The sequence below is a fragment of the Prionailurus bengalensis genome, chromosome C2 (assembly GCF_016509475.1).
Source record: "Prionailurus bengalensis isolate Pbe53 chromosome C2, Fcat_Pben_1.1_paternal_pri, whole genome shotgun sequence".
NCBI classification, from domain to species: Eukaryota; Metazoa; Chordata; class Mammalia; order Carnivora; family Felidae; genus Prionailurus; species Prionailurus bengalensis.
The window spans coordinates 83,995,668-84,018,198 of NC_057350.1; the positions used below are offsets into that span (position 1 = coordinate 83,995,668).

Here is a 22,531-nt window from a genome sequence, read left to right on the forward strand (position 1 = left end):
ATCTACATGCAATTTTATAGTTCTCTTGATATATTAATTCCTCACATCTCCAAATTATGAAACAAATAAATTCTCTCGAGGGTCAAGAATCAGGAAAAAAAAAAAAAAAAAAAGAGTCAAGAGTCAGTAAAGAGATCACACAGCCTGAACATCAGAGGTGTAAACTGTAGCACTTGCCTACCAGAAATAAAGAAAACAGTAGACCTTGGTCCCATGGCCTTTACACTTGAATCAAGTGGGAAGTTGTGTACATGAAGTCTATCACCTTTATTATCAGATGATAGTGTCCCTTTGCCTCTTCAACTGTTCTGGGGCCCTCTACATGACACACCCCTGCTCTTGTCAAAGATTACTCCAAGAGCAGATGGGTTTAACATTGACTGACTTGCTTCTCCAACATGGCTTCCATCTACAGGTTTTCCTGGAATCAGCAATCCTATCACCTGAATCTTGTCAGCACCTGCCTATTATTTAGGCAAATAATGTTCAATTACATAATGACCTCCCCATCCCTACCCAATTCAAACCTTGGAGGGCTGAATCTTTGGTGACTGGGATGTCCCTTCTCCAGCAGTTAGGACCTGTTTTTGAGGGGACACAGCTATCATGTGACCCCCTTTCACAGTCACATACTGAGGGAGTGGTGACTGGCTGGCAGCTCCTGTTGCAGGCACATGAGAGGCTTCACCAGGTTCCTGTTTGATGATTACCTGGCAACAAACATGACACTGAATAAACATTCCATGAAAAAAGCCACTAATATCTGAATCTATTCAGCTTGTAGGAATGAATGAATGAATGAAGCTCTATAAAAATTGACCCCACCAGAAGAGTAAAACAAAAACAAAAACAAAACAAACAAAAAAATCCCGCTTAAATATAGCCCATAAGAGCTATCAAAAGGACCACAAGTAGGATCTGGATTTGATCCTGTATTTCTGCAACCTAGTCCATTTGTTCTGGATTTTGGTGGCAAATGGCAGAAGAAACAAACACACACAACGTTTGTGCTCTCTGGAGTTACCATCTTGCTGGACTCCAAAGGCTGCCCTGTGGACACTACTGAATAAATGAAAACATGTTGCAGAAGTAAGATCTTAAGAATTAAGGCATACTAAAAAGTAACATGTAGTAAGGTAGTGTCCGTCAACTCCAATATGCCACAAAAATTACTATGTAACAAAACCATATCAACTCATGGGATAATGCCCTAACAAATACTCACTTTTGTGAAAGCTCCAAGTCCTCCAGTGATAGGCTTGGGACTCTGAACCTTAGGGTGACTCCCAATTGGACAAAGAGGTGGCATAGATGCAAACAAAGAATCCTCCTGCTGTGTATGTAAAAATATACACTGTTCAATTATGATACAATAAGTGATTTCAGATATCCCAGTCACTTATATTTAATATAAATCTGTGACATCCTCTAGCAACATAACCAATACACAAAAGAAAACTAAAAGCTCAAAACTCTTTGGAGTCTTCCAAGCCCCCACACTTGCATTTTAATATTGTCTTAGAAACCAAATGCAAGGAAAGGCTATAACCTGGCAAGAACCTACTCATCTGTGCCCCTCACAGGCTGGAAAGACTCTTATCATACATTTGACTCTTATCTAACATTTGTAGACTCTTATCTACAATGTAGATACAATGTAGACTCTTATCCAACAATGTAGAGTCTTATCTAACATTTGACTGACTCATTGGTGTACATGTCTAGTCCCCTGCCAGGTCGTAAGCCACTGAAGAAGACTGACACTGTACTTTATTTCTTTTCTATCCCTAGAGTCTAGGCACTAAATAAATAAATGTAACAGGTGGTTGGAGTGTTTTAGTACTTATACCCTTTCAATAGTACTTACACAACTTGACTTATCTTTACTCCAAATAAATACCCAACACAGGCAGAAATTTTTCAATAAGTATTTAAAAGACAACAAAAAGAACCTGAAGAGTTATTAAATGCAAAAACAATGAAGGTCAACATTCAAAATTAATGTCACTTGTCTCTAATTCTCAAATACAAATTGTAAATTTCAGAGGCAATTTGCCATAAATTAGGGACAAGTAACAAAGTTAAGAACACTGCTTAGCTGTGTAATGAAAAGATCAACAAACATTAAAAAACAGACTGGCAGAGAATTACAGCCTTCAAGGCAATTATTACAATTTAGGCATTCATGTAACACAGTGCTCACAGACAGCACTGAACTCGGAAAAATGTCACCTTGGACCAGAAAACTATTCAACAGCATCACCATTAACTGCTTACATATAAGAAATGTTGTGTTAGCACTAGTCACATAGGAGATGATCTCTGAATTCTTAGTTCTTTCTCACACATGAGTTTATACCTCAAAGTCTCTGGGCAGCCATGACCATGATGAGTAAGCTGAATAACTAACCAAACAGTAGGGACTATCTTTGCTAAACAATGAGCAGATACCTAGCACTCTTAGATGAACAAGTCAGAGCATACCTGAAGTTCTAATTTTAAAGGCCTTCTTACTCTGAAGAAGGCGGGGGAGAGGACAAAGAAAAAAATTGTGGAAAGATAAGAATCATTTTCAAGTAACTACATGGCTGACACCTAGAAAAAAAATGTATTTACTCCTTATTGGTACAAATATAGGAAGAAAAGACATATACTGCCAGATGAATAAGGAAAAATTTTATGAGGAGAAATGTGTAACAAAACTGACCCCTCCCCCCCCTCAAAATAGCTGCCTCCTCATCATAGTAAGTTTTCAAATAGATACCAACTGTCCAACTGATGGAAGTATTGAGAAAACACTTTCTACACTAGGAAAAGGTCAAGAGTAAGGTAGGGGAGTCTGGAGTAGATGGTCTTCAAGATTCTTACTAGCTTGAAGATTCTACTTAAATTCTTGCTGAGCTTGAACTTACTGTCTTTAGAAACTGGCAAAGTGTAATAATGCAATAAGAGTATTACCTTGACAGTAGATGTTACAAAACTGCTTCCATGAATTTTAGGAATAGGGGAACCTGTTCCTTGGGAGGCCTGAGAAGCAGTAGAGAGCTTGTTTGTAGGACTTCCTGATAAGCAAGGCATATTTAAAAATAAAGCACAAAGTAAAATTTACAAAATGTAACTTTAAAGTATTTTCCACCAACCTTCCCTTTTCCCCCAATATTTTTCATTTTCAAAGGCTGAAAACTCACAACCATGAAATTATTATAGAAAAAACGCTTAGAGATTCCTCCTATGAAGTTGACCACCTCATTAACCTAAAAATAGACAAGAAACTAGTAAGGACATGTAGAAGAATAAATAAGTAAACATTATATACTCTGCTATTTAAATAGAGACACCAGAACATAATGATATTGGTTATTTAACAATGTGCCAAATGTATGCATTCAAGTGAATGCTGGCTCCATAAAAGTAGTTTCACAGGAGGCTAGACCTGTTCCAAAGTGCTGCCAACATTAAACATTTTATATTCCATCTATACAACTGCCTTTAGGGACTGATAACAGTAAGTCTCATTATCTGTAGCCAACAATAAATCAAGACCAAAATGGTATTTGATCACCTGCTCCATTTACCAAACTTGCCTACAAAGACTTTTGGCTGATTCCTAAAACTAAACACCCTCAAAGATTCCTATTTGGCATCTCTAAATACATTCCAAAAGGCTATTGAGTAATTTCTGAAAGCCTTTTTTTTTTTTTTTTAAGTTTATTTATTTTGAGACACAGAACACGCAGGCACAGGGAGCAGGAGGGAGAGAATCTTAAGCAGGCTCCATGCTCAGTGTGGAGCCCCGCATGGGGCTCAAACTCACGAACTGTGAGATCATGCATGAACTGAGCTGAAATCAAGAGTCCGACACTTAACCAACTAAGCCACCCAGGCACCCCTGAAAGCAGCATTTTTAAAGGAGCTCCACAGTTACAATCATGGTTAAAGGACCTAACTTTTCCAAAAAAAGTACCTGGAAAGACCCAACATACATTCATGTGTTAAATCAATTATGTTTAAAAAAAAAAAAAAAAATCAGTCTCATTGTAGTCACTTCTCTTTTCACTATTTCTCTTAAAGCTACAGAAACTTAGAAGCATGTGTTTACATAGTTTAATTGAAGGGACTACATAAAATAATGTTAATGAAAATACTGCAAAAAAACCTGAAAAGCCCTCTGTAGTTATAGATTATGGTGACAAACACAATGAATCCAATTCTTACTCTTCCTATCAGAGGTCCCTTTTTAGAACTGCAGAGTTCAACTTCCTTCCCACACACAAAATTTACCTTATTCACAGAAAAGTAGAGATCACTTTTTTACTTGACTGGTGAAACACATACATGGTCCACAAAGGTATTCTTTTTCTAAAGTTTAATTTGGAAAATAACTACATTGCTTGCAGGCCCAAAAAAGAATTATCTTCCAAATAAAAATAAAACATCTTTTTTTTTTTTTTAAAGAAAATTAATTATGGCCCACTTTTACTCTTTAGAAATTAAAAAGAAAAATTCCTAAAAAATACAACTTTTACAAAAAGTACATCTTCCCTCAAAGAAACCGCACTGGAGTTACTATTCCAGATCCCCTCCTCTTTTTATAAAGATTTCATTACTCCATTACATGACTACTAAGTCCACACTAAGATTTCATCTTTACGAAAGATCAAACCTTTGGGATAACACAAAGACTGATCAAACGCACACCTGTAGTGGGAGTGGTGGCTCCAATAACCTGCCCTGGCTTGTCCAGGATAACATAGGGATTATTAATGACAGAGCTGGCAGTGCCTTGCTTCACATGGACTGGAGTGGAAGTTGGGGTTCGAGGCAGCGGTGATGGACTTGGAGTTGATATGGGGGAACCTTTATTAATAACAAAAAGAAAAGAGAAACCAAATAAACAAAAGAGATCTACTCAACCCATCTAAGGTGATGAAGATAATGCAAGAGGGGCAGGTCTACCAGGGAAAAGAGAATGGGACTGTGTATTTCAGACAATGAGCAACAGCAGCAGTGTAGCTGAAGTAAGGATTAGTGTATTTCCCTCTCCACATCTTTGCATCAGCAGGGAGCTTTTGAAAAACAGATTCTGAGATGCTAGCCGAGACCCGCTAAATATAAATCTGTACTTTAACAAGATTCTCCCCCATACACCCATCCCAAGGCACATTAAAGTTCAAAAAGCAGAGCTTTATATAACAGCGTGAAACCACTGAATCCCTAAATAAAACTCTTAACAACTTGGGCAGATTGTTATAATTACGGTTACACTCAAAGACACTAAAATTAGAGGAAATAAGTAAGTGAACAGCCAGACTCACAAACCAGGCAGGAGTCTTGATTTACAATTAATTTCCAATAGGTAAATAGGAAATTCACCCACCCAAAACAAGTCTGCCAATACTATGTCAGAGCTACAATCCGGAGATACCTGTTCCCACAGAACACTCTCAAAGGTTACCCACGTATCGTTAAATATCCTCAATGGTTTTTGTATCGATCAAATGTGTCATCCATGAATTTCTCTAAACTTCAAACCAATTTCTATGTCAGCCTATTTCACCTCTGAAGCAGCAAGTTCCAAAATGCTTCTAACTTGTAGGTAAAATTATACGTCCTTCACCTTTCATGAATTTCAAAAACTTAGATATTTCTGCTTAGTTGTCTGTTTTTAGCACCAAAGACTCCTTTTCTCTCCCTTCATATACAGAAGGCTCCCACTGCCTAGATATTTCTGCAGACTCTCTTTCATGTCTTTTCTGAAGTGGTACAGTCAAAACCATAAAGTATATTCCTACCAGAAGCCTACCTAACATGAGACTGTCATGAGACAATGGACAATTCAACTTTAGTGAAAGTGAAGGCTCAGAACTACCCACTGATAACAGAAATGAGTAATGTTCTGTGTAGTTAGAGAGTATAAAAGACATTTCAATCCCAAACCAATTCCCACCTGTAAAGCTTTAACTCCACACCAAAAGGCCTCTAATTTTTTTTTATTACTAGTCACTCTGGTTTCTATATATAATCCATAACCTTAATCTCTACCTTAGCTGAAACCATACATCCTAGTAAACATTTTACCTGCACCAATTCCTGGAGATGAAACTTGACTGCTTTGAATTTCATTTCTTTCCTTTTAACTATTTCCATATGAGATGACTTCTGTTTTTGCTTTGTGACAACTTGCTAATTAACAGCTCACTTGTCAAATTAAAAAAAACCCTACTTAAAAGAACTTAAAAAAAGAAAGCCATAATACATTCTGTCATTCCAACAATTTTTATACACATCAACTTGACACACATCACCTATATACCTGAAACAATCTTGCAGCTCATGGTGATGGGTTGGAAGGACTTTCCAGGTGACTCAGGATTAGGAATCTGACTTTGTGGCACAATTTTGCAGCTTGACGCTATTGGCTGAAAAGCTGAATTGCCATGAGAACAAAAAGTAACTTTCTGGGATGTTGTCATTTTGGTGGGCGTCCGTTCCAATGAAGACGGCAAAGAATAAAATGTAGTGTGTCTCTCAGCTTCAGTGTTGGCTGGGAATCCTATTTGAAAGGAAACAGGTCAATGACAAGTCAGAAATTGCTTAGAAATCGTAAAACCTTACTATCGTGGGAAAAGAATGAAACAATAAAGATCCCTTATTTCAACAATCATCTTTAAACCATTCACTAGTAAAAAACACAATTGGCATATGTACGAACGCTTTATACATTTTTGGGTGAAATGTAAATTATTATGTTTAGAATCATTTTATTAAAATGCTTCTTTCAAAAAATTAGAAAATATTAACTATAAAGCATGTATAATATAAAAAGTACACAAGTGTATTATGTTCTGCCATTTTTTTATATGAACTGAAAAACTATAAATTACAAAAAAAGAAAAACTCAAAAGAAAGCATTTGTTGGGGTGCCTGGGTGGCTCAGTCGGTTAAGCGTCCGACTTCAGCTCAGGTCATGATCTCGCGGTCCGTGAGTTCGAGTCCCGCATCGGGCTCTGTGCTGACAGCTCAGAGCCTGGAGCCTGTTTCAGATTCTGTGTCTCCCTCTCTCTGACCCTCCCCTGTTCATGCTCTGTCTCTCCCTGTCTCAAAAATAAATTAAAAAACGTTAAAAAAAAAAAATTAAAAACAAAAAAAGAAAGCATTTGCTTAATCTAATAATGCCCTATTTTGCTAAATGCCCATGAAGAAGATGCAACTGAAATTTAAAGAATAGTTAAAATTTATAAAAGGACTAAATTATTAACATCACATTAAAATATAGGCTGAGAGAGTAAATTGATGCCATTTAGAACCAGTTTTATATAACAGAAGTGATTTAATGATATACTTATATACTTATTAAATGAAAAAATACCGTAGTCAAAATACATTTGCTGATGATGAATCTTATATTACAGTGTTCTATTAACTTCAGGTGTACAATATGGTGATTCAACAACTCTAAACATTACTCAGTGCTCATCACAAGTGTACCCTTAATCCTCATCACCTATTTCACCCATTCCCCTATCCATCTCCCCTCTGGTAACCATCAGTTTGTTCTCTATAATTAAGAGTCTATTGTTTTTGTTGGTCTCCTTTTTTTGTTCATTTGTTCCTAAAACTCCACATATAAGTGAAATCACATGTCATTTGTCTTTCTCGGACTTCCACTTATTTATTTATTTTTTTATTACTAGTCACTCTGGTTTCTATATATAATCCATAAACTTAATCTCTCCCTTAGCTGAAACCATACATCCTAGTAAACATTTTACCTGCACCAATTCCTGGAGATGAAACTTGACTGCTTTGAATTTCATTTCTTTCCTTATAACTATTTCCATATGAGATTCTGACTTCTGTTTTTGCTTTGTGACAACTTTGCTAATTAATAGCTCACTTGTTAAATAAAAAAAACCCACTTAAAAGAACTTAAATACTCTTTAGAGCCATCCATGTTGCAAATGGCAAGTTTGAGTCTTTTTATGGCTGAGTAATATTCCATTGTACATATATAGCACATCTTTATCCATTCATCAATGAACACCTGGGCTGCTTCCTAATTTGGCTGTTGTAAATAATGCTGCAATAATACTGTGTGTATCTTTTCAAATTCATGCTTTTGTATTCTTTGGGCAAATACCCTATAGTGGAATTACTGCATCATACATATGGTTATTCTATTTTTTAATTTTTTAAGGAACGTTCATACTGTTCTTTCCACAGTGGCTGCACAAGTCTGCATTCCAGCCAACAGTGCACAAGGGTTCTCTTTTCTCTACATCCTTGCCAACACTTGCTGTTTCTTGCATTGTTGATTTTAGCCATTCTGACCAGTGTGAGATGATATCTCCTTGTGATTGTGATTTGCACTTCCCTGATGATGGGTGATGTTGAGCATCTTTTCATGTGTCTGTTGGCCAACTGTATGTCTTCTTTGGAGAAATGTCTGTTCATGTCTTCTGCCCATTTTTTTACCTGAATTATTTCTTTTTTTTGAGTTGTATCAGTTCTTCGTTTCCTTTGTTGTGCAGAAGCTCTTATACTGATGTAGTCCCAACAGTTTATTTTGTTTTTGTTTCTCTTGCCTCAGGAGACATATCTAGAAAAATGTTGCTACTGCAGGTGTCAGAGAAATTACTGCCTGGGCTCTCTTCTACGATTTTTATGGTTTCAGGTCTCACATTTTAGGCCCTTAGTCCATTTTGAGTTTTTGTGTATAGTGAAAGAAAGTGGTCCTGTTTCATTCTTTTATATGCTGCTGTCCAGTTTTCCCAACACCATTTGTTGAAGAGACTGTCTTTTTCCCAATGCATAGTCTTGCCTCCTTTGTCAAAAACTAATTGACAATATAAGCATGGGTTTATTTCTGGGTTTTCTATTCTGTTCCATTCATCTATGTGTCTGCTGTTGTCCCAGTACCATAGTGTTTTGATTATTACACCTTTGTAACAGATCTTGAAATCTGAGACTGTGACACCACCTGTTTTATTCTTTTTAAAGACTGCTTTGGCTCTTTGGGGGTCTTTTATAGTTCCATACAAATTTGGGGTTTGTTCTAGTTCTATGAAAAATGCTGTTGGTATTTTCATCGGGATTGCATTAAATTGCTTTGGGAAGTCTGGACACATTAACATATTTATTCTTCCATCCATGAGTATCAAGTATCTTTCCATTTGCTTGTGTCATCTTCAATTTCTTTCATCAATGTTTTACAGTTTTCAGAATATAGATCTTTCACTTCCTTAAGTTTATTCCTAGGTATTTTATTCTTTTAGTATGATTGTAAATGGGACTGTTTCCTTGATTTCTCTTTCTGCTTATTATTATTATTGTTAGTGTATAGAAATGTTAACAGATTTCTGTATATTGATTTTGTACCTTGCGACCTTACTGAATTCATGTATCAGTTCTAGTAGTTTTTTGGTGGAGTCTTTGGGTTTTTTATATATAGTATCATGTCATCTGCAAACAGTGATAGTTTTACTTCTTCCTTACCAACTTGGATGCCTTTGATTTGTTTTTCTTGTCTGATTGCTGTGGCAAGGACTTCTAGTACCATGTTGAATAAAAGTGGTTAGAGTGAACATCCTTTTCTCGTTTCTGACCTTAGGGGAATTGAGTAGGATGTTAGCTGTGGGTTTTTTCATATATGGCCTTTATTATGTTGAGGTATGTTTCCTCTAGACCTACTCTGTTGAAGGTTTCTATCAAGAATGATGTATGTTGTCAAAAGCTTTTTCTGCAACTATTGAAATGATACGGTTTTTATCCTTTCTGTTGTTGATGTGATGTATCATACTGATTGATTTTCAAATACTGAACCACACTTGCACCCCAGGAATGAATCCCATTTGATCACGGTGAATGATTTTTTTAATGAATTGCTGGATGTGATTTGCTAATATCTTGTTGAGGATTTTTGTGTCTACATTCATCAGAGATACTGACTTGCAGTTCTCCTTTTTTTGTAGTGTCTATCTGGTTTCAGTGTGAGGGTAATGTCAGCCTCAGAGAATGAATTTGGAAGCTTTCTTTCCTCCTCTATTTTTTAGAATAGTTTGAGAAGTATAGGTATTAACTCTTCTTTAAATGTTTGGTAGAATTCACCTGTGAAGTTGTCTAGCCCTGGACTTTTGTTCGTTGGGCATTTTTTGATTACTGATTCAATTTCACTGCTGGTAATTGGTCTGTTCAAATTTTCAATTTCTTCCTGATTCAGTTTTGGGAGGTTTTATGTTTCTAGGAATTTATCCATTTCTTCTAGGGTGTCCAATTTGTTGTCATAAATAGTTTTCATAATATTCTCTTATAATCCTTTGTATTTCTGTGGTGTCAGTTGTTACATTGTACTTTAAATAGATACTTAACATTCAGTTTCTTGTTCACACAACTAGACACACAACCAAAAACTCTTCCTGTAACATATCAGAAGAAACCATTATAATCATCAAAAAATGAACATTTAATGTCTTTTAGTAAGTTTTATATTCTATAAAACATGTAGAACTTCATGAAAAAATTTTTTCTGAGAATAAGAATTTGGCTATTTTCACAACTGGACTGTATAGGTAGAGGCAGCATGCCTATTTATGGAAAACTTATTTTCCATACACTCCTCAGTCTCTACAGGAAGCAGTTCAATATCATATTATGCAAATGAGAGAAAGGAATGCCCCAGAGAGTGATTCCTCTGTACAAGGAAAAATTCATTTCCATATAAGGAAAAATGTATTACCTTTCTCCACACAAGTATCAGGTACTGGCTCATGTGACTGCTTTATCGGTGAGGAAGCTTTCACTGGGGCTGGAATGGTCAAAGGCAAAGATGGTGGGGCATCAGAGATGTCTGACTCGGAAGACTGAGGATAAATGGAGTCTTCTCCAAGAGAATGTCGGTGGAGCTCAACATCCACTACCTACACAATCAGGCAACAATTGGACTCATGAATCCATCATCAGTGTCACAGAAAGCCCCAAGCTTGTCTAAGAACGTGGTACTCTAAGAGATGTAACAAATGATTTTTAATCATACTTCAAAGGCAATTTCAATCTAAGAACTAAAGGACTTACCCCAGAATGTAATCTAGTTTGGTTTAATAGATAAATAACCCAGTGAAACCAATCACATAATTTGGGACTATTTGCTGTTTCTATGCCTTAGAACACTCTTCCCCCACAAATCCCTGTATGACTGCCTCTTTCTCATCAAGTCTCAATCAAATGTCACCTTCTCAGAGAGGCTTTCCCTAACCAACCTAGCTAAAGCAACTCCCTTGTCCCCCAGCTACTCTCTTCTTTGTATCACTTATTTCCTTTTGTTTACTATATATCTTCTTCCCATTCTCAACACTATCAAGAATATAACTCTTTAAGAACAGCAGCTATCTCTCTATATCCCCGTTACCAAGACCAGTGTCTCCTATATAGTACATGCTCAATAAGTATCTTTATATCTTCTTCTCATTCTCAACACTATCAAGAATATAACTCTTTAAGAACAGCAGCTATCTCTCTGTATCCCCATTACCAGGACCAATGTCTCCTATATAGTACATGCTCAATAAGTATCTTTTGATACAACAGAGCACATTTCCCTAAACAGAATAAGGTTTAATTGGCTAATTCTAACTATAATGGCTACTGCTGATATAGCATGAACACTACCAACAACAAAACAAGTGGAAGGAAGGGCATGGGGAAGAAGAACCAAGTTGGAGGTCTCATTTCCAGACTTTAAAACTTATTATTACAAAACTATAGTAATCAAAACCATGTGGTACTAGCATCGAGAAGACATATAGACCACTGGAATAAAATGCCACCTCATATATATGGCCAAATTATTTTTGACAAGAATGCCAAGACCACTGGGAAAAGGACAGTCTTTTCAACAAATGGTTCTGGGAAAACTGGATATCCACATGCATTAGAATGAAAGAAGACCTTACCTCACACCATATACAAAAATTAACTCAAAATGGATCAAAGACCCAAACAGAAGACCCAAAACAGTAAAACACTTAGAAGAAAATATAAGGGCAAAGCTTCATGACACTGGATTTGGCAATGACTTCTTGGATATGATATAAAAAGCACAGGCAACAAAAGAAAAAAGAGAATCACTGGACTGCATCAAAATTAAAAACTTCTGTGCATCAAAGGACACGACCAACAGAGTGAATAGGTAATAATACACAGAATGATCTGATGAGAAATTAATATCAAGAATACAGAGAACTCCTAAAACTCAAAAACGAAAAACCAAACACCTGATTCAAAAGTAGGCAAAGGATCTGACTAGACATTTCTCCAGAGAACATATACAAGCAGCCAATAAACACATGAAAAGATACTCAACATCAATAATCATTAGGAAAATGCAAATCAAAACCACAATGAAATACCACCTCACACTCATTAGTTTGGCCACTATCAAAATAATAGAAAATAAGTGCTGGAAAACAGGTGGAGAAACTGGAACCATTGTGCACTGTTTGTGGGAATGTAAAATGGTACAGCTGCTATAGAAAGACTGTGGCTGTCCCTCAATAATTAAAAACAGAGCTACCATGGGGCACCTGGCTGGCTTAGTCAGTGGAGTGTACAGCTACTTATCTTGGGACTGTAGGTTCAAGCCCCATGCTAGGTATAGAGATTTCTTTAAAAAATAAAATCTTCCAAAAAAAAAAAAAAAATAGAGCTACCATATGATCTAGCAATTCCACTGTCTTGGGTATGTACCCAAAAGAACTGAAAGCATAGACTCAAACAGATAGCTATACACCCATGTTCTTAGCAGGATTATTCAAATAACCAAAAGATGTAAGCAACTCAAGTGTTCATTAACAGATCACTGGATAAACAAAACGTATATACATACAATGGAATATTATTCAGCTTTTTTTAGGAAGAAAATTGTGATGCACGCTACAACACAGATGAACCTTGAGAACATTTCGCTAAGTAAAATGTGCCAATCAAAAAAAAAAAAAAAAAAAAAAAGAAGACTGCATAATTCCACTTATATGATGCCTAGAGTAGTCAAAACTTCACAGAGACCCAAAGTAGAAGGGTGTTTGCCAGGTGTTGAAAGGCAAGGGGAATGGTTACTGTAAATGGGTATAGTTTCAGTTTTCCAAGAGGAAAAGAGTTCTGGAGATGCATGATAGCAATACATGCACAAAAATGTGAGTATATTTAATACCTCTTAATTGTACAATTAAACATTGTTAAAATGATACTTTATGTGCATTTTAATCTTTTTTTTTAATTTAAAAAGGGAGAAGAAAAACTCTTTAAAAAATTCAGCACTCATTTTTTTCCAGTTAAAAATGAAGATCAATTTTCATTCTACTTATTCCCAAATAATACTGCAGGAAAAACCTACCGTCTCTGCTCCAAGAGTCTGCAGGCCAGTGTAAGTTCTATCCAGCTATTGAAAGAGAAAAGAAGAGTGTAAAGTTTCACTAAGCTTACTTATAAATCTTAGCATACAATCTCATCTAAAACCCCTTTCACCACAAGTCTTTGTAACATAGGATCTATTTTTTCATAATATATCTATTCATCACTTCGATAAAAACCCTCTGAATTGGAGGGATGAATAAAATTAATAAAAACAACCTCAACCATACAGTTATTATACCTTTAATATAAACTATATACTTCTAAAAACATTCTAAGCACTATCTAAAAATGGAGAAAGTTTTACACAAAATGGTGTTTACTATAGCCATGAACTGGAGACATAAAAGTCCAGCTATAGAGGAATGCTTAAGTAAATCCTGAACCATCAACTGTGAAGTATTATAGCCATTTAGATGGTGTTTACAAAGATGATGTAAAAAATGTAACATAAACAAAATTTACACCTACATACAAAAAGGCTCAGTTCTTATTTCTGTATTTTATTTATACTATCACTTTAAAAAAATAATCTGTACACACACACACACAAATATTACTTAGCCATAAAAAAGAATGAAATCTTGCCATTTGCATCAGTATGGATGGACCTAGAGGCTATTATGCTAAGTGAAATAAGTCAGGCAGAGAAAGACAAATACTATAGGATTTCACTGATGTGTAGAATCTAAAAACCACAACAAATGAACAAACAAAAACCAGAAACAGACCTACAAATACAGAGAACAAACTGGTGTTTGCCAGAGAGGACAGGGGTAAGGTGTTGGGCAAAATAAGTGAAGGAGATTAAGAGGTACAATCTTCCAGTTATGCAAGTCACAGGGATGAAAAGTACAGCATGGGGAATGTACTGTAGTACTTTGTAGTACTGTAGTAACTTTGTACAGTGACTACACTTACTGAGTTTCGTATAGAATTGTCAAATCACTATGCTGTATACCTATAACTAATATAACACTATGTCAACTGTATTTCAATAAAGATAAAAATCAGAAAAAGTTTTTGCTTAGCATAAACAATTTATTCCTCAACAGCATTTTTGCTTTTTGCAATAAAGCACTCAAACCTCCATCCTCACCAAAAAAAAAAAAAAAAAAAAAAAAGAGGATTTGTGGAGCTTATCAATATAAACATTACACAGTAAGATCAATGGGGGAAAACTATTAAGTTTGGTAAAAAGGAAAGATGATTTACTAATCAGTAAATAGAAAACTCTAAGACTTGCAAAAAGTACATTTCAAGTTCTGGCTGAGGTCCTTAGCAGCCAACACAGACATGACAACTCAGTCATGAGAACTAGTTTCATAACAAAAAAGGCAATGCAGGGTGAATTCATACTCGTTCCATGGAGGAGATCTAGAATTTTATTTTATTTTATTTTTTTAAAAGAATTTATTTTTATTCATTTTTTTAATTTTTTTTTCAACGTTTATTTATTTTTGGGACAGAGAGAGACAGGGCATGAACGGGGGAGGGGCAGAGAGAGGGAGACACAGAATCAGAAGCAGGCTCCAGGCTCTGAGCCATCAGCCCAGAGCCCGACGCGGGGCTCGAACTCACGGACCGCGAGATCGTGACCTGGCTGAAGTCGGACGCTCAACCGACTGCGCCACCCAGGCGCCCCGAGATCTAGAATTTTAATACTTAAACCTTAGCCAACAGTATGACTGTTAAAAGGAGATGGGCGGGGCGCCTGGGTGACTCAGTTGGTGGGGCGTCGAACTTTGTTCGGCTCAGTTCGTGATCTCATAGTTCATGGGTTCGAGCCCTGCATCTGGCTCTGTGCTGATAGCTCAGAGCCTCCAGCCTGCTTTGGATTCTGTGTCTTCCTCTCTCTGGACCTCACCTATTTGTGCTCTCTCTCTCTCTCTCTCTCTCACTCTCAAAAAATAACCATTAAAAAAAATTTCTTTTTAATGACGTGGGCAATTTTAGGCTATGTCCATTTTCTTTTTTTTTTTTTTTTTTTTAGTTTTTGTTCCTTTTTTGTTCCTATTTTGTTTAGTTTATGTTCATATTCTCCACAGCATGGAAATAATAGTCTCGCTGTAATCTGTAGTGGCCTATGTTTCACTCTTGGGACCATACTTTATGAGGGACATTGATAAACTAGAACTGTTATCCAAATGGCATAAGAAACTAGAAAGCACTGTGTACAAGGAATGTTATAAGAATAGGTTCTGCCTGGGGGTGCCTGGGTGGCTCAGTTGGTTAAGCGTCCAACTTCAACTCAGGTCATGATCTTGTAGTTCATGGGTTTGAGCCCTGCGTTGGACTCTGTGCTGACAACTTAGAGCCTGGAGCCTGCTTTGGATTCTGTGTCTCCCTCTCTCTCTGCCCCTCCCCTGCTCATGCTCTGTCTCTCTCTCTCAAAAATAAATAAATGTTGGGGCGCCTGGGTGGCTCAGTCAGTTAAGCGGCCAACTTCGGCTCAGGTCATGATCTCACGGTCTATGAGTTCGAGCCCCACATCAGGCTCTGTGCTGACAGCTCAGAGCCTGGAGCCTGTTTCAGATTCTGTGTCTCCCTCTCTCTGACCCTCCCCCGTTCATGCTCTGTCTCAAAAATAAATAAGCTTTAAAAAAAAATTTATAAATAAACAAACAAATAAATAAATAAATGTTAAGGAAAAAAAAAAAGAAGAATAGGTTCTGCCTGGAAAGGATTTAAGAAGAGCCATGAAGGCCGTCATTAAACATTTTTAGGATTCTTATAAAACAACACAAAGTCCTGTCCTGTGCTATTCTAGAAATCAAACTAGGACAAATAAAATCAAACTAGGACAAACTAGGACAGTTTTAGTTAAATTTATGGAAGAATCTTCCAAAAGTTTATTTACAAAATGGATAAAAGGGTTGTTTTGGGAATTACTGTGTTCCATGGTGATGGTTCATCAGGGATTCAGGATGTGGGAATTTCATAGATTCTGGGAACTTCAAATTTTACATACCTCTAATACTTGAGTACTTAGTACATAATGTAATTATTACAGTATCAAATATAGATTGTTAAGCATTCCAGCAGCATTTCAAAATACAGAGAGATCACTATGGGCTTAGTCAGGAAAAGTTACATAGGAATTTGAACTTGAAGAATGGAAAGAATTCAAACAGGCATTATTAAAAACAAACAAACAAACAAACACACAAGAGAAGAAGGCCCAGGGCATTTCTGGGATGTGAATAACTGACCTGGCTGGAGTAGGATGTCCATGCAGGGGATTAGTGTGAGATAATGTAGGAAAAAAGTGTGTTGAGTCAAAATGTGAGGAGCCCTGAAGAGTCAGGGAAGTCTGAACTTGAGTAAAGGGAATTCAATGAAGGTTTCTCAGAGAGGAACAGCATAATGGTTTTCCTATTTCAGGAAGACTAATCTGATGGTGCTCAGAATGGATTTAGGGTAAAGGAGACAGATTAGAACTAAAGAACTTAATCAGGAGATATTAGAATAATAGCCTAGGCAAGAGCAGGAAAGGAGAAGGGTAGAATCTAAGAAAGATGATGAAGAAATAATAGTCTGCAACTGAACAAATATTTAGAACAAAGAGGGGAGAATCCAAGATGGCTCTGAGATTTAACACAGCAATAAAAGGGAAAATACTCCAATACAAAGATCACATGGTCACAACACAGTGTTTAAGGCCTGAAGGCCTATCAATACATAATAATAAAATTAAGCTTTCCAGAAAAACTGATAAAAAAACTTAAATACTGTCCTTTTAAAAACACTGTGTCTTGGGGCGCCTGGGTGGCTCAGTCGGTTGAGCATCCGACTTTGGCCCAGGTCATAATCTCATGGTTCACAAGTTCGAGCCCTGCATTGAGCTCCGTGCTGACAGCTCAGAGCCTGGAGCCTGCTTCAGATTCTGTGTCTCCCCCCCTCTCTCTCTGCCCCTCTTCTGCTCATGCGCTATCTCTCTCTCTCTCTGTGAAAAATAAATAAACATTACAAAAAAAAATTTTTTTAAATAAATGAAAACATCAAAATAAAATAAAATAAAATAAAATAAAATAAAATAAAATAAAATAAAATAAAATAAAATAAAATAATACAAAACAAAAACTGTGTCTCAAACTTCCATCAGGACCTCTAAGTGATACGGACAATATAATAGTATAAGAACTATGTAAATAATTCCTTATATTTTAGAAATTAGGGCTGGGCCCAGTGCAATGTAAGATTAGTATGTGCAGTGCTTAAAATAAGATAAAAGGAAAGCAACTATTTTAGACCTTCCTCTAATTAAGTGGGACCATATCTTGCCCCTCTGAACAAAGTGGCTGTATGTGCTGGATTCCATTCCAGTTCTTCTGCTAGGTTATAATGCAATCTAATCTTATAGTAATCTCTCAGATATAACTTAAACACAAAGTTTAACAGTGCTGTCACCAATGGAGAGCAAATTTTAGCCTTAAGGTTGAAAAAGTTGTATTTGTAAGGCACCTGGGTGGCTCAGCCAGTTAAGTGTCCAACTTTGGCTCTGGTCATGATCTCATCTCACAGTTTGTGAGTTTAAGTCCCACATCAGGCTCTGTGCGGACAGCTTGAAGCCTGGAGCTGCTTCAGATTCTGTGTCTCCCTCTCTCTCTGCCCCTCCCCAGCTCACACTCTTTCTCTCTTGCTCTCAAAAATAAACAAGCATTAAAAAAAGAAAGAAAGAAAGAAAAAGTTGTATTTGTAGAACAAAGGGTATTCTGCAGATGTACCGACATTCATTTAGTTCAATTTTGGGAGCCAGTAATGGGAATAATGTGGTAAACCACAAAGTAAGGGTGCTTTGGGAGAAGTTTAATATTAGAATTTTATCTTATGTAAAGAAAATCTACATGAGACTACATAGAGGAACTAGGAAAACATTTTAAAAAATGGTCTTCCAATCATAAAAGTTAAACATGCTTATTATATAAAATTAGAAAAAGACAAAAACAAAAAATAGAAAAAAAGGGCAGGAGAAATTGCCCACAATGTCATACTACAATTACTCCAACATTTTGGTATATTTCTTTTGTGTCTTTTCTACCTATTTAAAATCACAGTTGACTTCATACTATACATACATATTATACCCTGTACTTTTCACTTGCCATAGTTGGTAGTTTTTCCCCAGGTATAGAAAACACGTCATAATATATAACTTAAAATGGCTGCATAATAAACCATGTGGATATATTAATAAGGGATTTCTTAAAATACAAAAGAATTACAACTTTGTACAGTACTTTCAACTTTCTAAAATATGGTCACTCCTGTCTTAATGCTTCCAAGATAAACATATTCTATTCTATATCCTTATGAGATAAACAGGCTTATTATTTGCCTCATTTTACAAAAAAGTATATAGGTTTTTTTTTAATGTTTATTTATTGCATAAGAGAGAGAGAGAAAGAGAAAATCCCAAGCAGGCTCCATGCTCAGTGCAGAGCCCGACATGGGGCTTGATCTAACAAACCAGGAGATCATGACCTGAGCCAAAATCAAAAGTTGGATGCTTAATCAGTCAAGCCATCTAGGCACCCCACAGATTTTTTTAAAGATTTCAGTCACTTAGTCTCAGGTAACACAGTAACAGTGAGCTTTGATCAGAGACTCAAGTCTTCTGATTCTCTGACCAGTTCATCTTTTTAAAGAACATACATTCTGCTGTAGTGCAACTGCTCCCCCAACCTTCAGGGAACAAAGGAGTCTTGTAGCAGTATGCATCACACAATCAAAAATATTAATCCTGCTTCCACTGTCCTTAGCTACTTCTCTCAGGAGGCCTAACCCATTGTTTTAAGTAACCAGACACAAAGAGGAACTTCAGGGGTACTTGGGTGGCTCAGTTGATTGAGCATCCGACTCTTGATTTCAGCTCAGGTCATGATCCCAGGGTTATGGGACTGCTTAAGATATTCTCTCTCCCCACCCCCCCACCCCTCGGTCCCCCCCTCCCCCCAGCTCACACTCTCTAATTTAAAAAAAACAAAAAAAAACAAAAAAAACAAAAAAAAGGAGGTAATTCACTTCTGGGGAACAATGTTTTGTTACAATACCTTCAGATTATGTATGATATCTATCCGTTTGTTCTGGCTGTCTTTAAAGTGAACTTGAACTCTGACAGGAAACTCGCCCCAGCCTCTTCTGGTGAGGTGAAAAGGAGGCTCTCTAGGGAAAAGCAAGTATTAACACATTAAGCCACAGTAAGTCTCTCATTCTAGACAGGAAAATTTTCTCGTATTGGTAAGTCAGAAATTCAGAGCCTCTTACTATCGTTTACATTTCCTCATTTGAAGGTAAATCAATATGAATTTTGCTAAGATGCTAAAAGAAAAACTGAACTCAAACCTACATTAAACTTTCAATTACTGAATAGAGATATTTATAGTATATAATCCAATATCATTATTTTCACAGACAGTGATTCAAGGTGATTTGTTGGATATCATACAGTAGAAGCCAGAATCTTTGCCTGCTACTTGACAGACACAGGCTGTGAGGTATATGTTCCTTACCCCAGACACTCATATTTATTCCTCCACTCTGGCAAAAACAATAGATCACAAATGCTCATCTGAAAGTGACAATTTATTTGAAACTATCCACTAACCTGATTTAAAAGATCTTATGTTCACAATATGATCTTCCCCAGTGATTATGATTTTAGTGGATAGAGAGAAATGTGTGTGAATGTTAACTGGATTAGAGAATTTTTAGTCAAAACAGAATTTGTGAAAGAAACAAAAAGGAAAGTTGGTGAAAAAACAACTAGCAAATTATTAATTGATGCTGGGTATGTAAGGGTTCAAGATACTCTACTTTTAAATATGTTTGGAATTTTCCACATAAAAATACTTTAAATTTAACTGAGAGAACTTCATGTACTCAAAAATAATATGGTTTAACAGGGGAGAGAGAATGCTTTAAAGTGAAAATGTTCATTATGAATCACTACCTTGGAATTACTATAATGAGAGAAGATGCCAAGATGACAGGGAGGAAGAAACATTCAGCTGGATGTGCTTTTCAAAAACTAAGAAGAGACATGAATTCAGTAAGGGCTGAGTCCAAGAACACAACCTGAAAGGAGTCTAACAACGGATGTGAATTACCAAGCACAAGGCTACCAGGAAAGCTCAAGTCAGGAAAAATCCACGAGTACGAGAGTAGGATGGAAGGGAGAAAAAGCAATAGCTATGTTATAAAACAGAGAGAAAGAAAACTAGAGTGTCCTGGGTGGGAGAAACCAGTTGAACACCAGGTGAATTATAGTAAGTAAAGTAGCTATGATGTTGGTATAGGTCCAGACAGAAATTAAAAAGTTTACGATCAGGGCGCCTGGGTGGTTCAGTCGGTTAAGCATCCAACTTCAGCTCAGGTCATTATCTCGTGGTTCATGTGTTTGAGCCCTACGTCGGGCTCTGTGCTGACAGCTTGGAGCCTGCTTCAGATTCTGTCTCTGTCTCTCTGCCCCTCCCCTACTCACTGTCTGTCTCTCTCTCAAATATAAAAAATAAAACATTAAAAAAAATTTTTTTTTTTAAGTTTAGGGTCAAATGAGAAGATTGACTTGATATGGTAATCTGAAAAGGGATGAAGTGGGGCAAGGCATGGTGAATGTAAGAATAATAATTAAAGTTTTATTGATGACATGTTTGGTCATTTAAATTCCATTAAAGCTAAGTTAGATAGCCTAAATTCATTTTTCAATACATCAATTATATTGTTTGTATGCTGAATTTCTCTTACAACGGATATTGCAAATTAGCGGTGTTCCTCAATTTATGTACATTGGCTAAACTCTCATGAATGAACAGGAAGGACTGCTGCCAGAGAAGATAGACAAACAGCATAGAGGCCAGGAAAAAGGAACAATGCTTTTAACAGGAAATTTCTCCCTAACCATATTTTTGGAAGCAAAAAAAGGAACCTAAGACTTACCAACAGACATCACCTATAGAAATGTTAAACTTCAAAAGATACACGTATCTCACACACAAAAAGACTGCTTCCCTCAAACAGACTTTTTTATTTCTGGATTCCTCACAGAAGGTGAAATGTATCAATGACCAAGAATGAAAACTCACAGAATACTGGGTTAAAAAAAAAAAAAAAAAAAAAAAGGCTTTACTAGATATATACAGCATGGAGTACAACTCCTTATCCAAGTAATTAATTCAAATGGTCAACCAGTCTTCCAAGGTCACTTCTAGTGACCTAAAACTCATTACTTAATGAGATTCTCTACCACATTTCTGAACAGTTCCATTATAAAAATATTTCACCTTTCTCCTACATGTTAGATCTACTATATGCCTTTTGCAATCACAAATTCTTCCTCCACATGACCTTCAAAAAACCTAAAACATCCCCTAAGTTTCTCTTTTTAAGATGAACACATTCTATTCCCTGCAACAGCAGCAGACACTTAAATATTTACTATGACCCAATCACTGTTTTAAGCCCTTCGTATCTATTAACTTATTTAATCTTCACAACCACACTACGAAATGTCCTTTCTGAGACACAGTAAGGTTGAATAACTAAGTTCCCCAAGGTCACACAGCAAATATGCAGTAGAGCTGAGATTCAAACTCAGGCAACAAACTCCAGGGCCCACACTTTAACCGCTAGTTGTCCACATCCCTGTGGTGTGAGATCTCCTTACTGTTCAGACGACTCTCCTCCCAGAGGCATAACACCATGGCTAGATATTGTCAGAATGCAGGGTAGAGCAAGTCTGCTTTACCTCTAATAAAACAGCCTAAGACTGAATTACCATGTGAAATGACTTGGTTTCACTTTTTTGGTTTTTACTTTTCAATGTGGCAATTAGAAAATTTTAAATTACTTATGTGCGTCATAATATTAGACAGTGTAGCTCTAAAGAGCTCCTATATTCAAGCTAAATGAAACAGATACAACAAACTTTAGTCACTCATGTACTAGGACCAGAATACTCTACTAAACTTCTCAAAGGAAGGAACCATGTGTTCTTCATCTTTGCAATCCCTGCATCAAGTCCTGGACCTAGAATGCATTTAGTGACTATCTTGTACCTAAAAGCAAAGTTTACTATCAGAGCCTTTAGGAAGCTGGCTAAGGATGGTCGTGGTAACTGAACCAAATG

General features: G+C 36.5%; 1 protein-coding gene across 3 annotated transcripts in view; it reads right to left on the bottom strand.

Annotated features, from left to right (window-relative positions):
- Positions 1 to 22,531, bottom strand: part of YEATS2 (YEATS domain containing 2) — a 116,509-nt gene that overhangs the window by 46,837 nt on the left and 47,141 nt on the right. For all 3 annotated transcript variants that reach the window (XM_043594782.1, XM_043594783.1, XM_043594781.1), the window contains exons 8-15: positions 19,458 to 19,569; positions 13,388 to 13,432; positions 10,736 to 10,916; positions 6,314 to 6,553; positions 4,699 to 4,857; positions 2,959 to 3,062; positions 1,226 to 1,333; positions 528 to 710 (exon numbers count right to left, since the gene is read on the bottom strand). In XM_043594782.1, coding sequence (XP_043450717.1) covers positions 528 to 710; positions 1,226 to 1,333; positions 2,959 to 3,062; positions 4,699 to 4,857; positions 6,314 to 6,553; positions 10,736 to 10,916; positions 13,388 to 13,432; positions 19,458 to 19,569 — 1,132 coding nt within the window. The remainder of the gene's footprint in view (positions 1 to 527; positions 711 to 1,225; positions 1,334 to 2,958; positions 3,063 to 4,698; positions 4,858 to 6,313; positions 6,554 to 10,735; positions 10,917 to 13,387; positions 13,433 to 19,457; positions 19,570 to 22,531) is intronic.